This window comes from Lissotriton vulgaris, chromosome 7 (genome assembly GCF_964263255.1).
Source record: "Lissotriton vulgaris chromosome 7, aLisVul1.2, whole genome shotgun sequence".
Classification (NCBI taxonomy): Eukaryota; Metazoa; Chordata; class Amphibia; order Caudata; family Salamandridae; genus Lissotriton; species Lissotriton vulgaris.
The window spans coordinates 1740796120-1740817769 of NC_141695.1; the positions used below are offsets into that span (position 1 = coordinate 1740796120).

Genomic DNA, 21650 nt, shown 5'->3' on the forward strand with positions numbered 1-21650 from the left:
ACTTTCTGATCTAGTTAGTGCATCAAGAAGCTGTAGCTGACAAATCACGTATGAAGTCTGCCTAGTTACAGCCGGTGGTGACCAGTGATGACCGGTGGGGACGAATGATCAGCGATACCTAACCCTGACCAAAAGAGGGCAGCAAGATCTGATTTAGAAATAATAACTTTGGTTCCCATTTCAAATTTTTGGTGTTTGTTTTAATTTCGGTGTATTGCATAATCTTTGATTGTGCTCTTAATATTTGGGCATGACTGTGGTGAAGAGATCAGTCGGGGGTCAGAGCCAATAGGCACAACCTTGACAGCCCGTGTTTTATTCCTGCAGAATGCTGGCAAGTCCTCTAAAGGATTCACCTAATTAACAGCACACTGATGGACCTAGTTGCTTTACACTAGATAAAGAACTAAATAAAATTTGAAATTTCTGTTGGGGGAGACAGAACCAGTACAGGAAATGGGCTATAGAAACTTAAAGATTATACAACTGTGGCAGGGGTCCTGCCACGAGCTTCGGCATGCAATGCCTGGACGGAATTTGATACACGATGCGTGGAGGTGGGGTGGTGAAGTGGTGTGAATGAACAGCCGAATCTTACCCCCTGTACATCATTCCTGTATCATTGAGTGTGCTTATCACCATACTGGCACACCATCTGTGATGCGGTGTCTTAATAAAAAGGTACCAACAGGTCAGTGATACCTTCCAAAGTGAACATAGATGCAACATGTACTGTGATTGCAGGCAATCTTCAGAGAATGTGATGAGGTGTGCAGCTGATGGGCCTTCAGTATCAGCTCAGCTGGCTAAGGGGAAAGGTCGGGATGGATCTCTACCAAAGCTATGAATGTCAACATCGCTTCACTGAAGTTAGCAATGACAATGTCCACATTTGCAAGGATGGGCTTGGTGTCCAGTGGTCTCCTTGCCAACCCTTGTATACACCTCCCCATTCCACCCCTTCTTCTCCCACCCACTCTCAGTCCTTCAAAGGTCTTCTTAAATGGTCCATCGGGTGTGCTGGGGTTTGGTCTCATTTTCCGTAAACACTCTCATCACTATAGGCCACATACAGGAAACAGTCTTCCTCGTGGTTATCCTGGAAATGCAGAAAATAAAGAAAAATGGCTGGGTCAGGTGATCCAAACAATATGGAACAGTTCCTCTTCAAAGTAGGCCTCATGAACAATGCAGCTCAGTGTCCCCACAAAATTAAACCAACTAGTGCCAACACAAATGCAATTATGACCCAATGCACCTTCAATATGGTAATAAACAGGAGCACCCCCAAGCAATACAGTAATCCTCCAACGGGTGTCCTATTTCTAACATGATTGACAGCCCAAAAATGTTAGTACCATGGAGTAATTGGACCATGTATACTCAAAGAAACTGCCCCAACGTTTGTAAAAAGCATAAAAACAATTAATCGTAATGAAGTCGGTTGCGTGCCCAAGATGCGAGACTGACATACACACACACACACACACAGACACAAACACATACACACGCACCTGCATGTGCACACACTAAATTTGAAAATTTAGAAAGGGAAACTATGACTTAATTGAAAAATAAAAATTAGCAATCACAAAGGCAGAATTGTTGTATTTGTTAATTGAAATCGATTAAAATGTCACGTCATAATAAGCTCAAAAAATAAAACATTCCCCAAAAACACTCAATAGTTTTCATAACTAATTAATGATTACTAATATTTTTACAATGCTCAATAGCATTGGCAAAGTCAATAGGTGCGGTTTGATATACTAAACCTAGCAACCGCACTTGCGAATGTCAGTGTTACCATGTGTTTGTACATTTAAGTCTATTTTACTGTAATAACAAAAGCATTTTAACAATACCTGCTGCTGTAAAAACATAAGAAAAAGTTGTATATCTCTATAGAAATCATGTAAAAGAGAAAAAATTGAAACTGACAAAAATGTAATGATTCTGTTAACTTTTTGTGTGTAAAACAGCCCCTCATTCACACCAATAAAACCACTTCCTAGAATGCTCACAATGATACACAAAGCATCCAAAAGTGGTAGGTAAGAGATATTTACTCTTCTGGGGTGATTCAAGATGTGTCTAACAGTCTCAAAGAAATGGCTAAACAGGGATGACCCAAACAAGCCAATGGCTGTAAGCGCTGGCACAAAAACCGCACTCTTGTAAATTGGAAACATGAGGTCATTTATCAAATGAGCTGTCAAGCTAGACCCAAAAACACCTTTCTAATGTGTCCATCATTTTTACATAAGTCTTTGTACACATATTTGCAAAGCTTTCCAATCTGATTTTTTATTTTTTTTCTAGGTTATCAAAGATTACAAGGCAAAGAAATCCATTAAAAAAACGACACTTTTTTTTATCTTTATTTTTCAGATTTATATCATTACAGTTACAAAACACCCCCCCAATTGGCATCAGAACAACAAAAACTACACATTTTTATCATGAAAACAAACTGTTGTGAATAGAAATGAGGCTAACTGCCAGAAAGACTGTGGGAGGGTCTTACCTCATATAACTGCCCCATGGTGGCACTGGTCGGGGGAATGGTGTTATTTACGAAGAAAAACAGGGCGTCCTCCGGCCGCAGGTGTATGCGCTTTCTGATCAGGAAATAGAACTGACCGACTGTGGGAAGAAAAGGAAAGAGAAAGGGTTGAACACAACAAGCACATGCATCAAAGCACTTGCTGCTGTTGGTTTAAGATGTCCTATCTCTTCTGGAACATACAGGACTTTCCGTCTCAAAGCAGAACATCAAGGACTCTCGCCATATTTAACATCTATCAAATAAATGGTGTAGCTTGCTCTTAAACAACAAAGGCACTACCCAGGAATCAGTTGACTTTTCTAAGGCGTTAACATTGACATACAGGCTTCTACCGTTAAGAGGGATATCCATATAGAGCAAGGCAATAAACTGTAGCTCGCTATTCATTCAAGTTGAACTTTTACTGTATTACAAAACATCATCTGTTCATATTGCAGCGCACTTGTATTTTGGTCTACGTATTTACTTAGGAACTTAAGGTCATATGTAGAAAGAACTATTGGTCACAAAATATGGATTGCAATTTGAAACCAGTATTTTTGTGACTAGTGTGGTATATTGCAAACTGGCCTAGGTGGTAATACGTCAGTTCATAAAATACTGAATCGTAATGGGTCGTAATTCGATCCACCTGATGAATGTTAATGAGGTAGTTTGCAAATTGTGACCCACCACGATTCATAACGATCCCAGGGACAGGGCCTTCTCTCAAAAATGTTTTGTCAATATTCACAAAGGGAAATTGGTCTTTTAGACCGCTTTCAGTTTGCAAATGGGTTACCACTACCTTTGTGTAGTCTGTGATTTATTAATCTTTAGCAACCGGATTTCAGTCAATTAGTAATACAGTTCATTCTGAAACTGTATTCGGGTGGGACGGCCTAAACATGACCGTATGTACTGGAAAACACAAATTGCAATTCGGTACGGTGTTGTCAAATCACAATTTGTGTTTGTTACATACCAAAAGGCATTACTGCATTTCCAAAGGGCCGATTCTGCAAATGGAACCCTTTGCTGATGCAAAAGGCCTTGATACATCTGGCCTACAATGTGTGATCTACGAAAAGCAGTTGTAAATAGTGGGTTCCAATTGCGCACCGACTTTTATCAAGCTGCCTTTAATTTTGCGATGCGACATACGCACCAATAGGACACATCCGAAAATGTCCATTCACTGGTTGTTGTAAAACGTGCTGCTTAAAGAACATTAATTATAAAGGTTGCAATAAATAAACCCATGTCACTGGCTTCAAACACAGGATGGTAACCTTGAAGGAAAAGTAGATGATCATTCGGATATTTGCATTCTTGAATGGGAACCTTTTTTTTTAAAGCAGCCCATGTTAAAGGAACACGCAGGCAGAGATCCCTTCTCCTTTGTGAATGGGTTACCACCTTCTTTAAGAGGTTCAAGAAAATGTTCAGTGGTTAGCAACGACAATTGAGGTCACGCACCATTGATGCAACTTGTTGCGATTCCCTTTGGTGGGGGATACCCCCTTCATGCTCCTTCATAACTGTAATTTGAAATGAGTTGTAAACTCTCCTTTTGTGATTCAGAAAATATTTTATACATCAGGCTCTTTCTTCTCTGTATACTTTACTTTCAAAATCTGTGTGCTCTGTAGAGCCTTATCTCTTTTTCCTGTTTGAATTTTCCTTCTGTACTTCTGTGTGTGCCTGTGTCTGTCTGTCTGTCTGTCTATCTATCTATCTATCCATATATCTATCTGTCTCTCTGTGTCCATATCCTTATTACTGTATCTACTTATCTGTGCCTGTCTCTTTCCTCTCTTTATATATTTAGTTATATTTGCATATGTCCAGTCACCTTTCTACGTCCTCTTAGCTCTGCTATTCTGTGTAATCGTTGAATTAATTTATTTGTGTGTCTTTTTTTCTGTGTTGTAATATTCAGGTATTTCTTTATTTATGTGTTGGTTAATCTTTTTGTTACATATTAATATGTCATTATACTTTTGGCATGGCTATGAAGCCACTTGCCTAATATTTCTGTTTAATTACCTGTTTAGGAGGAGCTCTTCAACCATCCACCAACCCATCCTCCTTTCTGTCTAGTTCTTTTGTTTTTGCATGTGCCCACTTATGTGTTTACATCTGTTTGCTTAATGTATATACATTATCTGTACATTTAACTGTCTACCTCTCGGCATACTTGTCGGTGTGATATCACAATATTATTGCCATAACAAAAATATTGTGCGATAAATATAATCGACAAAGAAATTGCCCCATTGGAGGTAGTAGGAGGTAATAATAGAAAATCTACACTGAGTGGGATGATATTTTAGTGAAGAAAATGTAGGGCAAGATATCTAGGTCACATCATGCTACTGTATTCGATAGTCTGAGATACAGTGTATTTGTGGAGCTGTCTACTTATCTACTTTCGAATCTGCCTATTGAGCTGGTAATTAATGAGCCTGTGTATTCACATTCCAGTTTTCTGACTGGACACACCCAGGGCGACGAGCCTTACTCATTAGAAGACAGAAGTTACAATTGGTGTGACCCAGGTCAGAGCAATGGTTAATTTTTAAAGCTCTTTTCTCGACCCATGAGCTCATTTAGGTCTCACCGCATCACCATACCCCCTACCACTGAACCTCTGTCCAGGTTCACAGCTGTCGGCACATATTTATGAGAGAGTGACGTTCTGCCCCATGCACCCTGCCTGCTACTGCCATGTCACACGTTTTGCCCACCCGTATCCTAATACTGTCCAGCCTGATACTTAACACTGGCTCCGCGAGACCTAACGTTGTTACTCACTCCAAAATACAAGGGCAGTCCAGCCAGCAGCAAAACACTGGCCACCCAAGCCCAATACTACTCCAAACTAAACACCTGACGCTGGTCCACCAAGACATGAGATTACTCCAACCACAAAACCTAACACCAACCATGTATGACCCTACTTTGTTCCCCTACTCCAAAAATGTAAGTGCAGTCCAGCCAGCAGCAAAACACTGGCCACCCAAGCCCAATACTACTCCAAACCAAACACCTGACTCTGATCCACCAAGACATGAGATTACTCCAACCACAAAACCAAACACCAACCATGTATGACCTAACTTTGTTCCCCTAGTCCAAAAATGTAAGTGCAGTTAAATGTTAAATGTCGTATACTTGTAAAGCGCACAGCTGCCCCAGCAAAGGGGCGTCCCGGCGCTGTATACCGCTGGGGAACCCAGGCATCCCCGGCGTTGATGGGGCCGTTGTGGAGATTAGGCAAGCTAATGCCCAGAGTTGCCGAGTGGGGCCCGAGGTTAGAGTAGGCACTGAGGCGAGAATTGTCGAGTCCGCTAACCCTGGTCCACGACCCTGCCGCGTCTGGAATTGAACCCTAGTCCCGGGCCGACTTCTGCTTTCGGGTCTGCCGCCTCTAACCAGTGAGCCACACCACTCCACAGTTCAGCCAACAGCAAGACATTGGTCCATCCAAATCTCTAATGCTAGCCACCGCCCGAGAACTAACAGTATTCCTCCCAACATGCCTAACTCTGGCCACAAAACCTAACACCAACCATGTATGACCCAACTTTGTTCCCCTACTCCAAAAATGTAAGTGCAGTCCAGCCAGCAGCAAAACACTGGCCACCCAAGCCCAATACTACTCCAAACCAAACACCTGACTCTGATCCACCAAGACATGAGATTACTCCAACCACAAAACCAAACACCAACCATGTATGACCTAACTTTGTTCCCCTAGTCCAAAAATGTAAGTGCAGTTAAATGTTAAATGTCGTATACTTGTAAAGCGCACAGCTGCCCCAGCAAAGGGGCGTCCCGGCGCTGTATACCGCTGGGGAACCCAGGCATCCCCGGCGTTGATGGGGCCGTTGTGGAGATTAGGCAAGCTAATGCCCAGAGTTGCCGAGTGGGGCCCGAGGTTAGAGTAGGCACTGAGGCGAGAATTGTCGAGTCCGCTAACCCTGGTCCACGACCCTGCCGCGTCTGGAATTGAACCCTAGTCCCGGGCCGACTTCTGCTTTCGGGTCTGCCGCCTCTAACCAGTGAGCCACACCACTCCACAGTTCAGCCAACAGCAAGACATTGGTCCATCCAAATCTCTAATGCTAGCCACCGCCCGAGAACTAACAGTATTCCTCCCAACATGCCTAACTCTGGCCACTCACAAACAAACATTCTCCACCAATCACAAGGATATAACCGCAGTTTGGTCAAAACAATAAGTCCCACAAATTATACTACTACCACTTAACACTTTTCCAGCGCAAATACATAACATTGAACCTATAAGAGATTACATTGCCCGCCCATCCCACAGGCATAAAAGCAGGAAAGCCCAAAACAAAGCACTGGTCACAGCAAGCACAAACACTGGTCTACAAGATACTCTTTTCTTCCGGTACCAAACACTGCCCATGCCAGACACAACAATGCAAACTGCAGAAACACACATGACGGCAGTCTAGCCCAACATACCACCCTATTCCTTCCTCCCTGTTCTGTCTCGCGCCGGGACGCTCCTGGGTAACTGAGCGCGCTATAAATTTTGTATAAATAAATAAATAAATAAATGAACCAACATGGAGCCCTACAACTCAACAGCGGATATTGTTCAAACGACAACACTGATGCCTCCAAGCCGTAACTCATACCCTGGAAAACCAACACAGGTCCAGATGATGAATAAACTCTTGTTTCCCAAAAACACTAATTCTTTAAGAACTTACACTTCTCCACCCAATAACTAACACCACCTACCAAGGCCCTGCACCACTGCATCGATAACACTACCATTGCTCCTATTCCATATGCCGACCCGTTCCAAAATATATCACTGCGTACCCAATGCCTAATACTAGTCTGAGTAGTCCCTGCAAGACACAGCCCTGGTCACTGAGCTTGTTACTGAAGGTGTTTCTATGGTGCTGCCTGTGCAGAAGTGCAGCCTGTCTATGATTGGCCACAAATAGAGGAAGCAACATACAGGAAGCTTACCTGTGAGGTCAGAGGGCACCAAGTACTTCCTCTTGTCCAGGTCTGGAACCCTGGCTTTGGGGGCCTTCTCTACGATGACCTACGAAGGGTAAGAAAGGCAACAGTATTTGTCAGAATTAGTTGTAAGAGAAATATGAATATGTCAGATCAAAGGCAACCGTGATCTAGATGTATTACGTACTGTCATAGAAACACACATCAACATCAATGAATATAATGCTTAACAGTAGTAATAGGAGCAATAATGTACATTAATACAATGTTAAACAGAGATAATATGTCTAATAAAAATAAAAATTGTTCTGATTTTGAGAAATATATTCATGACAATATTATGAAAGCAACAAAGGAACATTTGATATGGATTAAGGACACTAACAAGATTGCAGATTAAAGCAATACTAGTAATGACAATTATATCTTACTTATACTTTTTTTAGATTGATGACAGTTTTTTGTGTGACATACTAACTGCCACACTTACACTGCAGCCACAGCAACCAAAGGTTTAGACAACAAACAGCTTTAACCTAAATTAGCACACCGTAGAACCTTTACATGCGAATTAAAACACAAAGGTTGCTGGATTGCTACACAGTGGAAATGCACTTTGTTTAGAGGCCTGTGAATGCCTCACGCCCTCTGGTAATTCAGTGAAAACCTACAAACTATTTGTTTCAAAGAGATTTGAATTCAATCTTACTTTAACTTTTTTAATCTGCATTTTGTTGATTCTTGATAAACTCTGAAGACTTTGGATATTGGTTGCGCTTGAAAATATTTTTAAGTAATAAAATAAATAAAGATATTTAATCTTCCAAAACAGCTAAATACCTTACTGAATATTTTACTGTCAGGAATATTCTCTTCAACACATTAGGCAAACCTAAGAACATTGGTGATACCCACTGTGGGTGAAGCTGGTGCCTCTTCTCTTTCACCTCCAAGGCTACAAACGTCAGCTCATAAAATGACTTACCGCCTCGCGTAGGAGCCGTCAGTGTTCAGGATCACCCTATTCATGTCTTCGAAAAGCAACAAAACCCTTGAGTGATGCTACTGATCGGACACTAGCAGGTGATAATTAGTCATTTTTTAAGGACAGGTGAAGTGTCACTCACCTTGATACCTGGGAATCTGACCTTGTTACATAGAAAGCTTGTTCTAGATCAGTTGAACCTGAGGATTTCCATCCCACTTTGATTTGTCTAGTATATAAAATGAAATTGATGGGGGCGGGCGCACGGTTGTACTGGATCAAGCCCAGGTCATTGTATGGACAACAGGTGGAACAGAGTCTGGTCTGTCCACTGACCACTGGCCATACTGTTCATTTGACCCTCACCCGCGAGTGGTATTTGGTTGCCCCGTATTGGACTGACTAACATTTTTGTTTTCAGACGAGGGAGGGGGGCTGTCAAGTCAACTCTTTCTTTGTCCAGTTGAATGTCACTTTCTAGTGAAGTACCCCCTGGCTCATCACATTCAGAGATTCTTTGCAATATCTACATGCAACCTCTTAATTTCGCCGCTCGGCTTCTTGACTCATTCCTCTTAAATCCAGAGCCTCCTCTGATGTGAAAATCAGGATTGGTCAGTGTTAGGCTTAAAGGATTGTCTCAGACGTACCAGTCCACTGAAGCGCCTTTGGGTACGGTCGACCACTGTCTTATTTCCTGTAAAGCGTCTTCAATATCTGACCTGGTTACCGACACCATATGCCTTCATATCTCTGTGATAAAATTCGGAAGGTGTTGCCTGGCTGCTGTTTTGCAAAGTGAAAGCAAATGCGGATGATCTGCTATCACTGGCTCAATACCACTTCTGGTTCATTGCAGAATCAAGAGGGTTGTGGGGAATGGGATTCATAAAGTTTTCCGGTTGATGTCAGGGCTGGATTTTTCTTACATGCTTTCCCAGGATAAGTAACAAAATCCTGATTCCCTGGCCCAGGGGTGAATGCGCTCATGCAAGTGGAGGTGATGGAAGCAGCCAACAGGATCCCCCCGCAAGCACCTGGTACATGTTCTTTTCATTAGAGAGATGGTGCCAGGTGAAGGGTGGGGAGAGCCCAGCGGTGCAGAGCAGACTAAAGCATCCCAAAGATGTCCAAACCAGCCCTACTCCTTTCCTCTCTTTATAATGATGCTTATTCGCTCACCTGCTGTCGCTATCTCTGTGTCTCTGACTCTCTCTCCCACCACAGCACTCTCCCTTTCTTGCTCCTCTTATACACCTGCTGTGACTCCTGCTGTAAACCCTGGGGAGCTGGAAAGAACGACAACGTTTGAGGTCTCTGACCCTCAAAAACAGACCTCCGATGGCACTAGCCAGCAGGGAAATACCCATGGGACAAATGGCCAGTCCGGATTTGCAGACGTGTGCTTTTGAGTAAAGCACTAGCCTCCTGCTGCAACTTAGGACGCGCTATTCTGAATCGATTGACTAGTCTTCTCTACCCCGGAAATCCTGCAGAAGTCCTGGCCTCCCTCCAGGAACTCTTTTGACGCTCCAGAAGCATGCACTGTAGGCCAGCATCATTAATACAAAAAGAACTGATGATGGACGGAATGCTGAACAAATCAAACATTCACCCCCAGTCACAGATCTAGGTAAAATCCATCATTTTTTGCACACCACGCCATTCCAGTTTAGACTCAGCCATATGCAAATCAGTCTTGACCCTGCTCCTCATGGGAACAGTCCAGCCTGAATTGCCGAGCAAGGTCCTCCCTAGACCAGAAACAAGCATCCTGGGACTGATTTTGGTGTGCCAGCATCAGCTGTACCTGTCTCTTGCTGAACATGACGTTCACTATGTTTGAACAATCATTGCATGTTGTCTTTACTCCTCCACCCCACTTCCTCTGTGACAACAATCTGCAGTCTTTGATCGCTGTCTTCCCTGTTGCCAGCTTGCAGGCTGGGACCAAAGCCGGTGACTTCAGTTTCCGTCTTACTTCGTATTTCTGGTAAAGTCTGCTTACAACACCATGATTATGTTGATAGCTACTCTTCCCCTCTGTGTCCCCCATACCACATGTTCAATCAACCTCACTGTGCTGTCCCAGTGCTGTACTCTAAGCTGGGTGAGGATGGGGATGTCCATTGCATGATATACAGGCATTTATACCTGTGATGAGTGACCCAGTCGCAGGTAAAACTGGTTTACTGATGTTTATGGGCCCGGCTGACATGCTAATCTGCAGGCACGCAGTGGCCTTGGCCTGCCCGTGGCGATGCAAAGACCCAGAAATGGTTCTGACGTGACCCATGAAGCATCCTCTCTGTTTCGAGTTGGGACTACTGCCCAAGTCCTGGGTCATTAACTTGAGGCGGCGGTGACACCGATCTGTGCAGTGTAATAGTCCTGACCAGACGTTTTTTTTGAGTCAGAAAGGAGTGTGACCTCAGGTAAAAATGTCACTTCAATTTGGCAACCTGATCCTTGTGCTGACATACAGTGTGCGAGAATACATTGTGTATGTGTCTCTGGAATGAATGTTTGCTGGGCCAAGTGGGCTCCATTTTGGATGACACCTTGTTTATGATTGCACAAGATGGAGGATGGATGGAGGATGAATAGAGCTTCCATCATGCAGTATTGCTTGTATGTCTGAAGCACGAGGGTTGAGACAAGACCCTGTAGTGAGGAAGGGCACCTTTAGTAATTCTATGAGACCCTTTTAGCAAGGGATTGCTGATCAGATTTTCCTGATCAGTGCCATTTTGTGGATGGCAGGGGAGAGGACGTGAGTCACCAGACTCTGTAGTTACAGGTAGGAAACTTTTGAGGCAGGGCCTGTCTTTTTGCCTGCCTTTGACTGCTACTTTAGGGAGGCTGATGACAGCCAGATGCAGAGGCTTCACAAGTGATTCTGCTCATGTTTGGGATCGGCCTCCATGGTACTAGTATTGTGACTATCTGCTGTGAGAGCCATCACCCTGAACAAAGGTTGTGTCTACACTACAGCTAGAAAAAGGCATCTGAAAGGGAACCCCAAGTGAGGGAGACTGCATTACTGCACGTATGCCTCACCCCAAGTGATGGAGACTGCACTACTGTACCTATGGCTCGTAACGAGCGAGTGAGTGAGACTGCACTCCTCTGCATGAAAACTGCACCCGAGAGAGACTCTGCACCAAGGAAGGAGCCTTGCACCAGATCAGTGAGGCTGTGTTTCAGGAAGAAAGACTTACAAACGGTGCTTGAAGTGGAAATATACAACTACAGTATCCCTATCCCAGAGCACCGATGGGCTGATGAGCGGTACTGGCACTCTGCCGTTAAGAGGGTGCAGCTCTGCTGAGCAGTGCTGGCACCCCCGCTTTCCAATGAAAGGAGGCCGGGTAGGCATATTTAACCACAAAAATGAACCACTGGGTCTATAATACAACAAGACCTAGTACTGGTGGAATGTCCCTTTTAAAGGACGGTTTCTCTCACCCACACAAAGGTGGCATGCTTCATCATAGGGAAACCTGCTCGCACCGCGAAACCCTAGTCACAGTGCGGGCTACAACGCCCTCTCTGGCATGACCCGCCTATTTAAAGGGCATGATACAACTGATACGGGTGATTTTGCTCCTATGCGCGAGACTCTCACCCAGTGAATGAAACTATTCTTTCGGGCATGAGACGTATACGTATACTGAAGAGGTGAAGGTCTGTCCCCCCTCATCTCCCAGCGTCCGTCACTGGCGGTGAAGCGCTATCTCTCACCCTGGGCCTCGTACATCCGGTTGTATGATGTTACACTGCATTCTGCTGCAACGCATGCCTTTACCAGTGTGAGAAGTACCGGAGAAGTGTGGCTCAATGGTTAGAGCGGCAGACCCTGATGCAGAGGTCTAGCCCGGGACCAGGGTTCAATTCCTTGCCTCTGCGGGTCTTGGGCTCAAAATTCCACGGTCCTGATAATTATCGCCTCGGTGCCTATTCCAATCATGGAGTCCCACTCTGCAACTCTGGGCAATAGCTTGCTTAATCTCCACAACGGACTCCACAACGCTAAGGATGCCTGCCTCCACCTTGGAGGTGCCCAGGAGTGGACGCCTCACAGGGAAAGCCAGGATGGGTTCCACAGCGGTATTCGTACAAGCGCCTTGAGACCCTTGCGGGTGAGTAGTGCGCTATACAAGTATCAATTTACAATTTTTACCACACATGCGTTACAACGCGAATGCCATGCCCACACATAACCTTTACCACGAATATTCCTTTACCACGCATATTTTCGTTGTAAATTAATGCATGGCAGGGGCATACTCTTGGTAAAAGGTTATTCTCCCACCTCTAAACCCTTCTTACAAATATCCCTTCCCTGCCCTCAACCCTAAAATCGAACCCCCTGGTTTTTTAAATCTAAAATTCCCCTTACCTCTCCATGTCGCCTCATCTGTTGTTTCTTCTCCATGATCTTTCTATGTCGTAAAGAGGAAACGGAAGTGTCTTTCCGTTTCCTCTAATGACGTTGATTGCCTCCACATCGGTACTTTATCAGGTGCGTTTTTTTTGGGGGGGGGCAGGAGACCCCCCAAGCCCCCTTTTTTAAGTTTAGCCTTTACCACACATGCCTTAACTACGTATCTCGTAGTAAAGGTATGCATGGTAAAGGCTATTCGTGTTAACTGTTGGGGGTCGGCTTACTGCTGCGGGGTCTACCTTGGACACGAGCCGGCTGGGGCAAGAGATGGGGGTTGGACACAGATATGGGCACTGATCAATACAATATATGGACTACCACTGCTGGGTCGGACCGGAAGTCCCGAGCAACTCCGGACCATTTATTTATAGCCTTCTGGCCACGCCTGGCCAGGAGGTGATACAAAGTGTGGTGGTGTTTCCGGGGCTCAGCCGAGACCCGCGGAAACACTAGAGCGCTACATCCCTTCCCAACTTAGTCTTTTGATTAACTTAGATGTGGATCATCTAGCATGCAAAGTCTGCCAGTCTTTGACTAGGCCTTGGGTTTGGTCTGAGGTTGTACTGGCGTTGTCCTCGAGCCGACGATCGTTCAGGGTTCCCTGCTTGCGGTGACGGTGGTGTCCTCACAGGAGTAGTTGCCAATGATTCTTGTCTCCGATCTTCTGGTACACCTACATTGGCTTCTCCTGCGGGTGACATGTCTTCCTGTTGGGAGTCACTAGGTGCAGATGGTATTCGCTTGAACCGGGAAACATTTCTCGTCACTTCTTCTCCATTTTGCTGTGCTGTGACAGCTGTGCCTTTCGTTGATTTGACTGTCCATGGCTCCGCTTCATAGGGGGTACAGAACTTTTCGCCTGGTCGTCGGGCTCGTATGAGCACTGAGTCCCCAGGGATTAGTGTCCGGCCGTTTGCCCTTCTCTTCTGACTGGCTCTGTCATTGGTCCTTTGTCTTCGCTGCTGGGTGACTTTTGGCTTGTATGTCTCTGGGGCCCAGTTCTCCGCCATGGGGAGCAAATCACGCCTCGGCCCCACCAGCATGAGTGACCAGGGGGATCGTTGAGGGGTGCTGTGTGGCGTGCTCTTGTATTCTCTGAGGAAGTGCTGGAGAGCCTCTTCAGGATTGGCCCCTTCGCTGTGGCTATTCTCAGAATCTTGTTGATGGTCCTCATGAATCGTTCAACTATCCCATTGGCCTGGGGCCATTGCGGCGTGATGCGATGGTGCTTTATTCCCAATCTTTGTATGAAGTCTTTAAATTTGATTCCTTGGAATGGTGGGCCGTTGTCTGTTTTGAGGACACTTGGAATTCCAAACATGGCAAATGACTTGTTCAGGATTGGCTGGATGTTCGTAAAACTGGTGGTAGGTGCTAGGTCCACTATCGGATATTTGGTGTAGCTGTCCATTAGCACTACTGTGATTCTTCCGCCTGGAAAACTTCCAAAGTCCAGACTGACCCACGACCATGATGATGGTGCGGGGTCCTCGGTGATGATGGGGGCTGGAACTTCATGGGTGCTGGTTATCTGACACGCTCGGCAGTTTTGTATTACTGTATCGACGCTGTTCTCAAGGTTGGGGAACCATATCTTCTCTCGCATTCTGGATTTCATTCTCTGTGTGCCCTGGTGTCCTTCAAGTATCGTCGCTTGTTCTTGTAGCTCCAGATGAATCACCACACGGGATCCTCTTAAGATGAGTCCATTTTCTGCGATGCTGAGTTCATTGTGAATTTTCCAGAACTTCCCCAACCGCGTCCGGTCTGCTTCGCTCCAGCCTTGGATGTTTCGTAAAAACCCTTCCCAGGATCCTGACTGTATTGCTTCGGTGATTCTTTGAAGGATGATGTCTTTCGCATAATGAGCTATGATTGTGTCTGCTGACATTGCCTGTGGGCACGCCCATTGTGATACCATGTTCACAAATTCTTCGGTTTGTGTTTCCTGTTCTGTTTCTAGTTCTGCTGCGGCTGCTGGGTGCCGAGATAGAAAGTCAGTGGGGTTCTTTGCTCCGGGTCTGTACACAAGGTCCATTTGGTATTGTTGTATTTGTATGGCCCACCGTTCAATTCAAGGTGGTGGATGAGGAGCTGTACCCCTGAATAATGGAATCAACGGTTGGTGATCTGTTACCATCGAAACGGGTGGCCGCTGATGTAAAGGTGGAAATGGTTACATGCCCATTTCACTGCTAGTGCTTCTCTTTCGTTCTGCGAGTATCGTGCTTCAGTCGCGGTCAGTGCTTTGCTTGCGAATGCTAAGGGAGCCCGGATTCCTGGCTCCGTCTCTTGTGTAAGCAGGGCTCACAATCCCACTGGGCTGGCATCCACCAGTATTTCAGTGTGTTTCGATGTGTCGAAGTAGGCCATGGTGGTCCCATCGAGTAGTGCAGATTTGACTTTGTTGAAGGCTTCTTCTTCTATGTCGGTCCACCTCCACGGGCTCTCTTTCTTCGTCAAATTCCACAAAGGTTCTGCAAAAATTGACAATTTTGGGATGAATCTCGCACAGCATTGTGCCATGCCCAGGTAGCTTCTCACTTCTGATGCTGTTGTTGGTGCTGGGGCAAGTCTGATAGCGTGTGATTTTCTGGGATCTACTTTGACTCCTTCTGATTTGAAAACATATCCAAAGAATTTTATTGATTTTTGGAAGAACTTGCACTTGTCCTTGTGTAGTGTTACTCCATGGTCAGTCAATCTCTGGAGTGTGGCTCTACGTCTTCGGTGATGTTCTTCAACTGTTTTGGAGTGTATTAGGATATCATCACTCATGTTTAACACGCTGTGTAGTCCTGATAGTATCTCTTTTATGGTGTTTTGGAATATTTTGGCGGCAGATGATATCCCGAAGTTCAGTCTTTCATATCGTCTTAGACCCAGATGTGTTGAAAACATTGTTATGTATCTGCTTTCTTCGGCTAGCCGTAGTTGGTGGTATCCTGCGTTTAGGTCTAGTTTCGAAAACCACTGTGACCCGTTCAGGTCTGCTAGGATGTCGTCCTCGGTGGGCGTGATGTGCCTCTCCCGTTTTATTGCTTTGTTAGGTATCCTCATATCTATGCAGATTCTTATCTTCCCTGGCTGCCGGGGTTTTTCAGCTATCACCATGGGTGACACCCACAGTGTCAGGCGTGTCACCTTTTCAATGATCCCTTGTTTCTCCAGCTGAGTGAGTTCTTGCTCGACGGCTGGTCTCAAATTAAATGGAATCCTCCGGTGTCTCAACGCGACAGGTTGAATGGCTTTGTTGATATGTAGCTTCACCGGCTGTCTCTTGATCATACCTAATCCTTCAAATAGTGATGGAAATAGCTGTAGGACATCTTCCGTCTGGAGTACTTTTACGGCATTGGCGAAGGCAATAAGGTTCAGATACTCTGCAGTGTGGCTTCCGACGAGCAAATCGGCCTCTCTGTCGACAACATGGAATGTTGTTGTGACCTCCCGGTCTTCCGACTTTACCTGTACGACCATTTTGCCTTTGAGGGGAAGTGGCTTCTGGCTTCCGTAAGTTAGGATACGGATCTTGGATGATGTCAGTCGTGGTTTTGGGCTGAGGTTTTTGTAGTGCTGCAAACCCATCACATTCACTGTTGCTCCTGTATCTATTAATCCAGTCAATGATGACCCGTCGATCTTGATTTGGAATTTTGGCTGAGGTCTTCGTCTCCTCTTCAAATCACTCACGAACGACATGAAGTAGCATTCGTCGTCTTCTTCGGTGGAAGAGTCGTCCAAACGTGAGTAGTGGCGGGGCTGAGTCTTCATAGGTTGTGATGATTGCGTCTCGTCCAGGGCTAGGTGACTAACTGCTCCCGTTATCGTCTTCCTTCCCGAGAGGTTCCTTCCGCGGAAGCCTCCTCGACATACGCTTGCGAAATGGTTCGGCACACCGCATTTGGAGCATGTCTTCCCTCTCGTGGGGCAGCCATCTTGATTGTGTTCTTCGCACCCACAATAGCCGCATGGTGCACGCCTTGGTGTTCGGGTGGGCCATCGTCCTCTCCCGCTCCGGCTGGGGGTGCGGATAGCATCTACTCGTTCGGTCTTCACACTGGCTCCAACGTCCGCCTGTGGGTTAAGGGCTGCCTCAATCGCTGTTGCCCGGACGTCTGACAATTCATGCGATCGAGCGAGGAGTAGGATTTCTTCTAGTGTGATACGTGGTTTACGCAGTATTAGCGTCCTTAGTGGCTTGTTTCAGCAGCCTTGAATGAGTAGCGCGGTGATTTCCTTCATTTTGTCATCGTCTGTGCAGGTGCTCACCAATTCTCGAAGGTGTGCATCAAAGGCATCCATTATTTCCCCTTCTCTCTGTCTTGACTGTCGGAATTTAAATCGCTCATAGTGCGGGTTAAGCTGAGGATCAAAGTGTGCATTTAACGCCCGGACTGCAGCGTTATAGTCGTTGGCTGCTCCGGTGTTTGGGAGGTGCGCAAAGAGTTTGTATATTTCATCTCCTCCAAAGTATAGAAGTAATGATCTCTTGACTTCCTCATCTGTCTCTCTAGTTGCGACGAAGTATTTGTTAACTCGCCCAATCCAAACTGCCCATCGTGGGGCTGCTGTCGCAGGATCGATCAGTACGCTAAATAGTGGTAGCGCTTGAATCTGCGAGTGTGCTGAATGTTGCGTCGGCGGCTGTGCTACTTGCGCAGGGCATGCTGCTTGTTGCTGTCCTGCTGCTGCTGTAGCTGGCGGGTTTGACATCGCGGGTTGTCTGCCGTCTGGCACTTTCTTTTCCTGTGGTGTGAGGTTTCAGAGTACTTCTTAGTTTCTGTTGTGGTCCTTGCCACTGCTGGTTTGTGGAGATTGTCCTTTCTCCTAGCTTTATTTTGTGTTGCCAATGCTTATTTGCTGCCTTTCTTTTGCCAGTGCTTGTTGTCCTATGCTTGTTTGCTGCTTTTTCTGTCGCTGGTGCTTGTTGCTTTATGCCCTTTGCCAATGCTTGTTGTCTTATTGTAGTTTGCTGCTTTCCTTTCGCCAGTGCTTGTTGTGTCTTTTTGTGCTGTTGGGGGTGTCTGGTGTCTTCCTCCTCGTGTGACTGGGAATATGTATGTAGCATGTGATCCTTTTTTTCTTTTCTCTTTCTTTCTTATGTAGGCTCTCCTTCGTGCTGCGTTGTTCCCCCCGGGGCTGTCCCTGCTTCTGCTGCGTATGCGCGTGTCTCCCGATCCAGCATCTAGGCCTCAGACGCGGAACGGGCCTGCCACTGGGTGTGCGCTCTCTTGTTGCTCGCTTCATGGGTGCCCCCATGCAGCTCTGACACGCGTTGCTTAACGGTGTTGGTGATCGCGGTTGTCCGAATCCTTCAGACGCTCGCCTTGGTCGCCTCGTCTTTGGTGCGCGGCAGGTCACCTGGGTGTGCAGCAGGTCACAGGTATGTTTTTCCTTGTCTTGGGCATGAACGCCGTGATCCCACCCTCGTCGCCAGTGTTGGGGGTCAGCTTACAGCTGTGGGGTCTACCTTGGACACGAGCCGGCTGGGGAAAGAGATGGGTGTTGGACACAGATATAGGCACTGATAAATACAATACATGGACTACCACTGCTGGGTCGGACCGGAAGTCCAGAGCGACTCCGGACCATTTATTTATAGCCTTCTGACCACGCCTGGCAAAGAGGTGATACAAAGTGTGGTGGTGTTTCCGGGGCTCAGCCGAGACCCGCGGAAACACTAGAGCACTACATTAACCACGCATGTGTTGTAATGCATGCACGGCTAATGTTATGAGTGGAAATGGCGCGTTGTAGTGGCTGTTTCCCGTACATTCACAACAACGCCTGGTTTGCACCAAATCACGCAGATGAAGACGGGAGACACTGCGTGGTCATTCCTGCTGACCCGCACTCTCGTGGGACCGAATATAGATTCCTTTCTGTAGTAACAGCTGAGCACAGGAAGTGCAGAGGGGGGGGGGGGTGCAGGACTGCAGGGCTGGAGGGCTCGGCTGCAGTTCAGACGTATATCCCATGGAGACCCGGTAAACATTAGCAATATATGCCGAAGGGACTAGATTTAGGCTGACCTTTAAGGCCTGAAAGAGGCCGGTCTCTCTAAAAGGCCAGTAGTGCTCTGGAAAGCTATGCAAGTGACTTCGCCCCCAACCCTCCTGGCGTTCATGAAAAAGGAACGGATCTCATAGGCCATTCTAGAGCGGACCCTTCGCTTGGTCTGAGGTCAAATGATGAGGGTGAGGTGGGGGCATTGCACACCTGGGGGAGGGGGAAGGTCTATTGTCCGATCCCCATTCACGCTAAGAGGTTTATTTGTGCGCAACCCCCACACCGAAGCACTGGCTGCTTCACTGCAACAACACAGATGCCAGGATCACGTGACGAGATGGGGGAGGGGCAGGATATCAGGGCAGCTGTTCGTGTAAACAATGACGTCAGTAATTATACAGGTGCGGTGCACGTGCAGCGGAAACACACAGCCTGCGCACTGAAGCCGCACACAGGCGCTAGCCGACCCACTCTCTGGCCACGACCCTTTCCAGACCCACTCTCTGGTCACGACCCTTTCAGGAAAGGGACTATTTATCCGACTAAGCTAAATAGTACCTGATCTCAGACCCAGCGCCAGCCTGAGGAGTGAAGAGTCTCTATGTAACCACAACAATGACCCCCCCCCCTCTCTCTCCAGTGCCCCCTCGCCCTCCACGTTCATCCCTCCTCGCCTCTGTGTCAGGCACATCTCTGCCGGGGCAGGCACTTGGCTCCCTGGGTCTCTTCTCTCAGAGACGCTTTTATGGCATGGGCAAAGTGGGCTCTGGCCCAGGGCCCCAGCCTTTCAGGGGGCCCCCTGATAGAGCCAGCTCTGTTCTGCAGAGTCGTGCCCTGATGACCTTGACTGACTTAATTTGTAAACAGATTGTTGTAAACAGCGTTTTTTTTTAAATCATTTATTTTTTAATGTGTGAGAGTCTATCACAGAAATTTTGCAGACAAAATGTTTATGATTCATGCAACATCTATATAAAAAAATGTTTATTTTAGATCCATACAAAACCTAACATAAGAGAAATGGGAGGGTGCAACAGAAATTATTTGCAATAATACTAGTGAGCTGCTGCTGTTACAATACTGAAAACACACATCACTGTCCCTGGATATTAGATGTGAGCACACTTAGAATATGACCAAAGAGGGCATGAAAGAGCTAAAACTGGAGCATAAAATCAAAGCTGTTCCGAAAAGGGCCCCCTAAAATACATCTGGCCCAGGTCCCCCAACATCCACCTCTCTCCCTTCTGCTGCTGCTTTCTCTCCTGGGGCCCTCTGGCTTCGCTCTCCACCTTCCTTCATTGTTCTCATTTCCTTCTGGTTCGTTCTATGCCCCTTCTTTTCCTGGCTCCCAGCTCTTTCTTCCTTCATCGCCCCCATCTATTGACCCCGCGGCCCCCTTGATCTTCTGCAGCGATAACTACGCAGCATGTGGTCGCCAGTATTAAGGAACATCAAATCTGCGAGGGGGATGGGGGGGGGGGGGGGCATGCGCTCCCTGCACCTGCAGCGAGCGCCCTCCGAGACACGTACAGCCAAGGCCACCTTCTCTCCTCCATCTCCACCCCCGTGCGGCGCTCTCTGCCTTCCTGCCCCGATCTCCCCCCCCCCCCCCCCCACCCCTCTCATGATGTTTTGCGCATGAACTGCCCGAAGCCCCCGCATCCATCTACGTCCTCCCCGACAAAGGCTGCTCCGGTACCCTTGAACGCCATCACCAGAGCAGCACACATTGGTTTCTTTGTGACATACAGAACAGAGAACACTCACAGGGACCCTGTCGGGGTACTTCTTCCTGATCTTCTCTCCTTCCTTCTTCCTGTACTCGAAGGGGTGATCCTCCTTGTATTGGAACTTCATGGCGGCTGGGGTGTGTGCCTGGGCCTCCCTCGGTGCCCGCAGACGGCGCCGTCACGGGGGGATTGTGTCCTTTGTGTGTCGGAGGCGAGGAGAGATGCGGCGCCGGCCCTTTAAAGATCCGCGTCTGTCAGGCTCAGCTGATCCCGGCTGGAGCGGCCAGGAACAGCAGGGCCGGTGACGTCACGCCGAGACACGCCCCGCGCCCAGCCTGGAAAGGGGCGTCACAAAGAGAGCCTCCTCTCTTCTGCCTGACGTCACACTGAGACACACCCCTCGCCGAGCCTAGAAAGGGGCGGCCTGTCTGACGTCACAAAGAGAGCCTCCTCTCTTCTGCCTGACGTCACACTGAGACACGGCCCTCGCCGAGCCCGGAAAGGGGCGACCTGCCTGACGTCACAAAGAGAGCCTCCTCTCTTCTGCCTGACGTCACACTGAGACACGGCCCTCGCCGAGCCTAGAAAGGGGTAGCTTGTCTGACGTCACAAACAGAGCACCCTCTCGTTTGCTTGACGTCACACCTTTAGACACGCCCCTCGCCGACGGCCTGTCTGAGGGTCACAAAAAGAGCATCTTCTCTTCTACTTGGACTTCAGGGCTCCTTTGTGATGAAACAAACAGGGTGAACCCCCGCTCCCTGATAGGTTGTTGGAGTCAAATACATGATCAATATGTCATCAATGTCGTACTATGCCCCGCCCTGCGAGATGATAATAACAACATGAATATTACACAGAGCTCCTTCAAAGAACTAGAATGCTAACTGCAAACACAGATGTTTAGATCAT

General features: G+C 47.1%; 1 protein-coding gene across 1 annotated transcript; it reads right to left on the reverse strand.

Moving 5' to 3' along the window:
• Positions 1-202: 202 nt before the first annotated feature.
• Positions 203-21032, reverse strand: GABARAPL1 (GABA type A receptor associated protein like 1). The gene is made up of 4 exons (XM_086933006.1): positions 20776-21032; positions 7568-7646; positions 2528-2646; positions 203-1099 (listed from the first exon to the last, which is right to left on the reverse strand). Exons 1-4 carry the CDS (start codon positions 20863-20865, stop codon positions 1034-1036), a joined length of 354 nt encoding a protein of 117 aa, XP_086789132.1. The 5' UTR covers positions 20866-21032; the 3' UTR covers positions 203-1033.
• Positions 21033-21650: the final 618 nt, after the last annotated feature.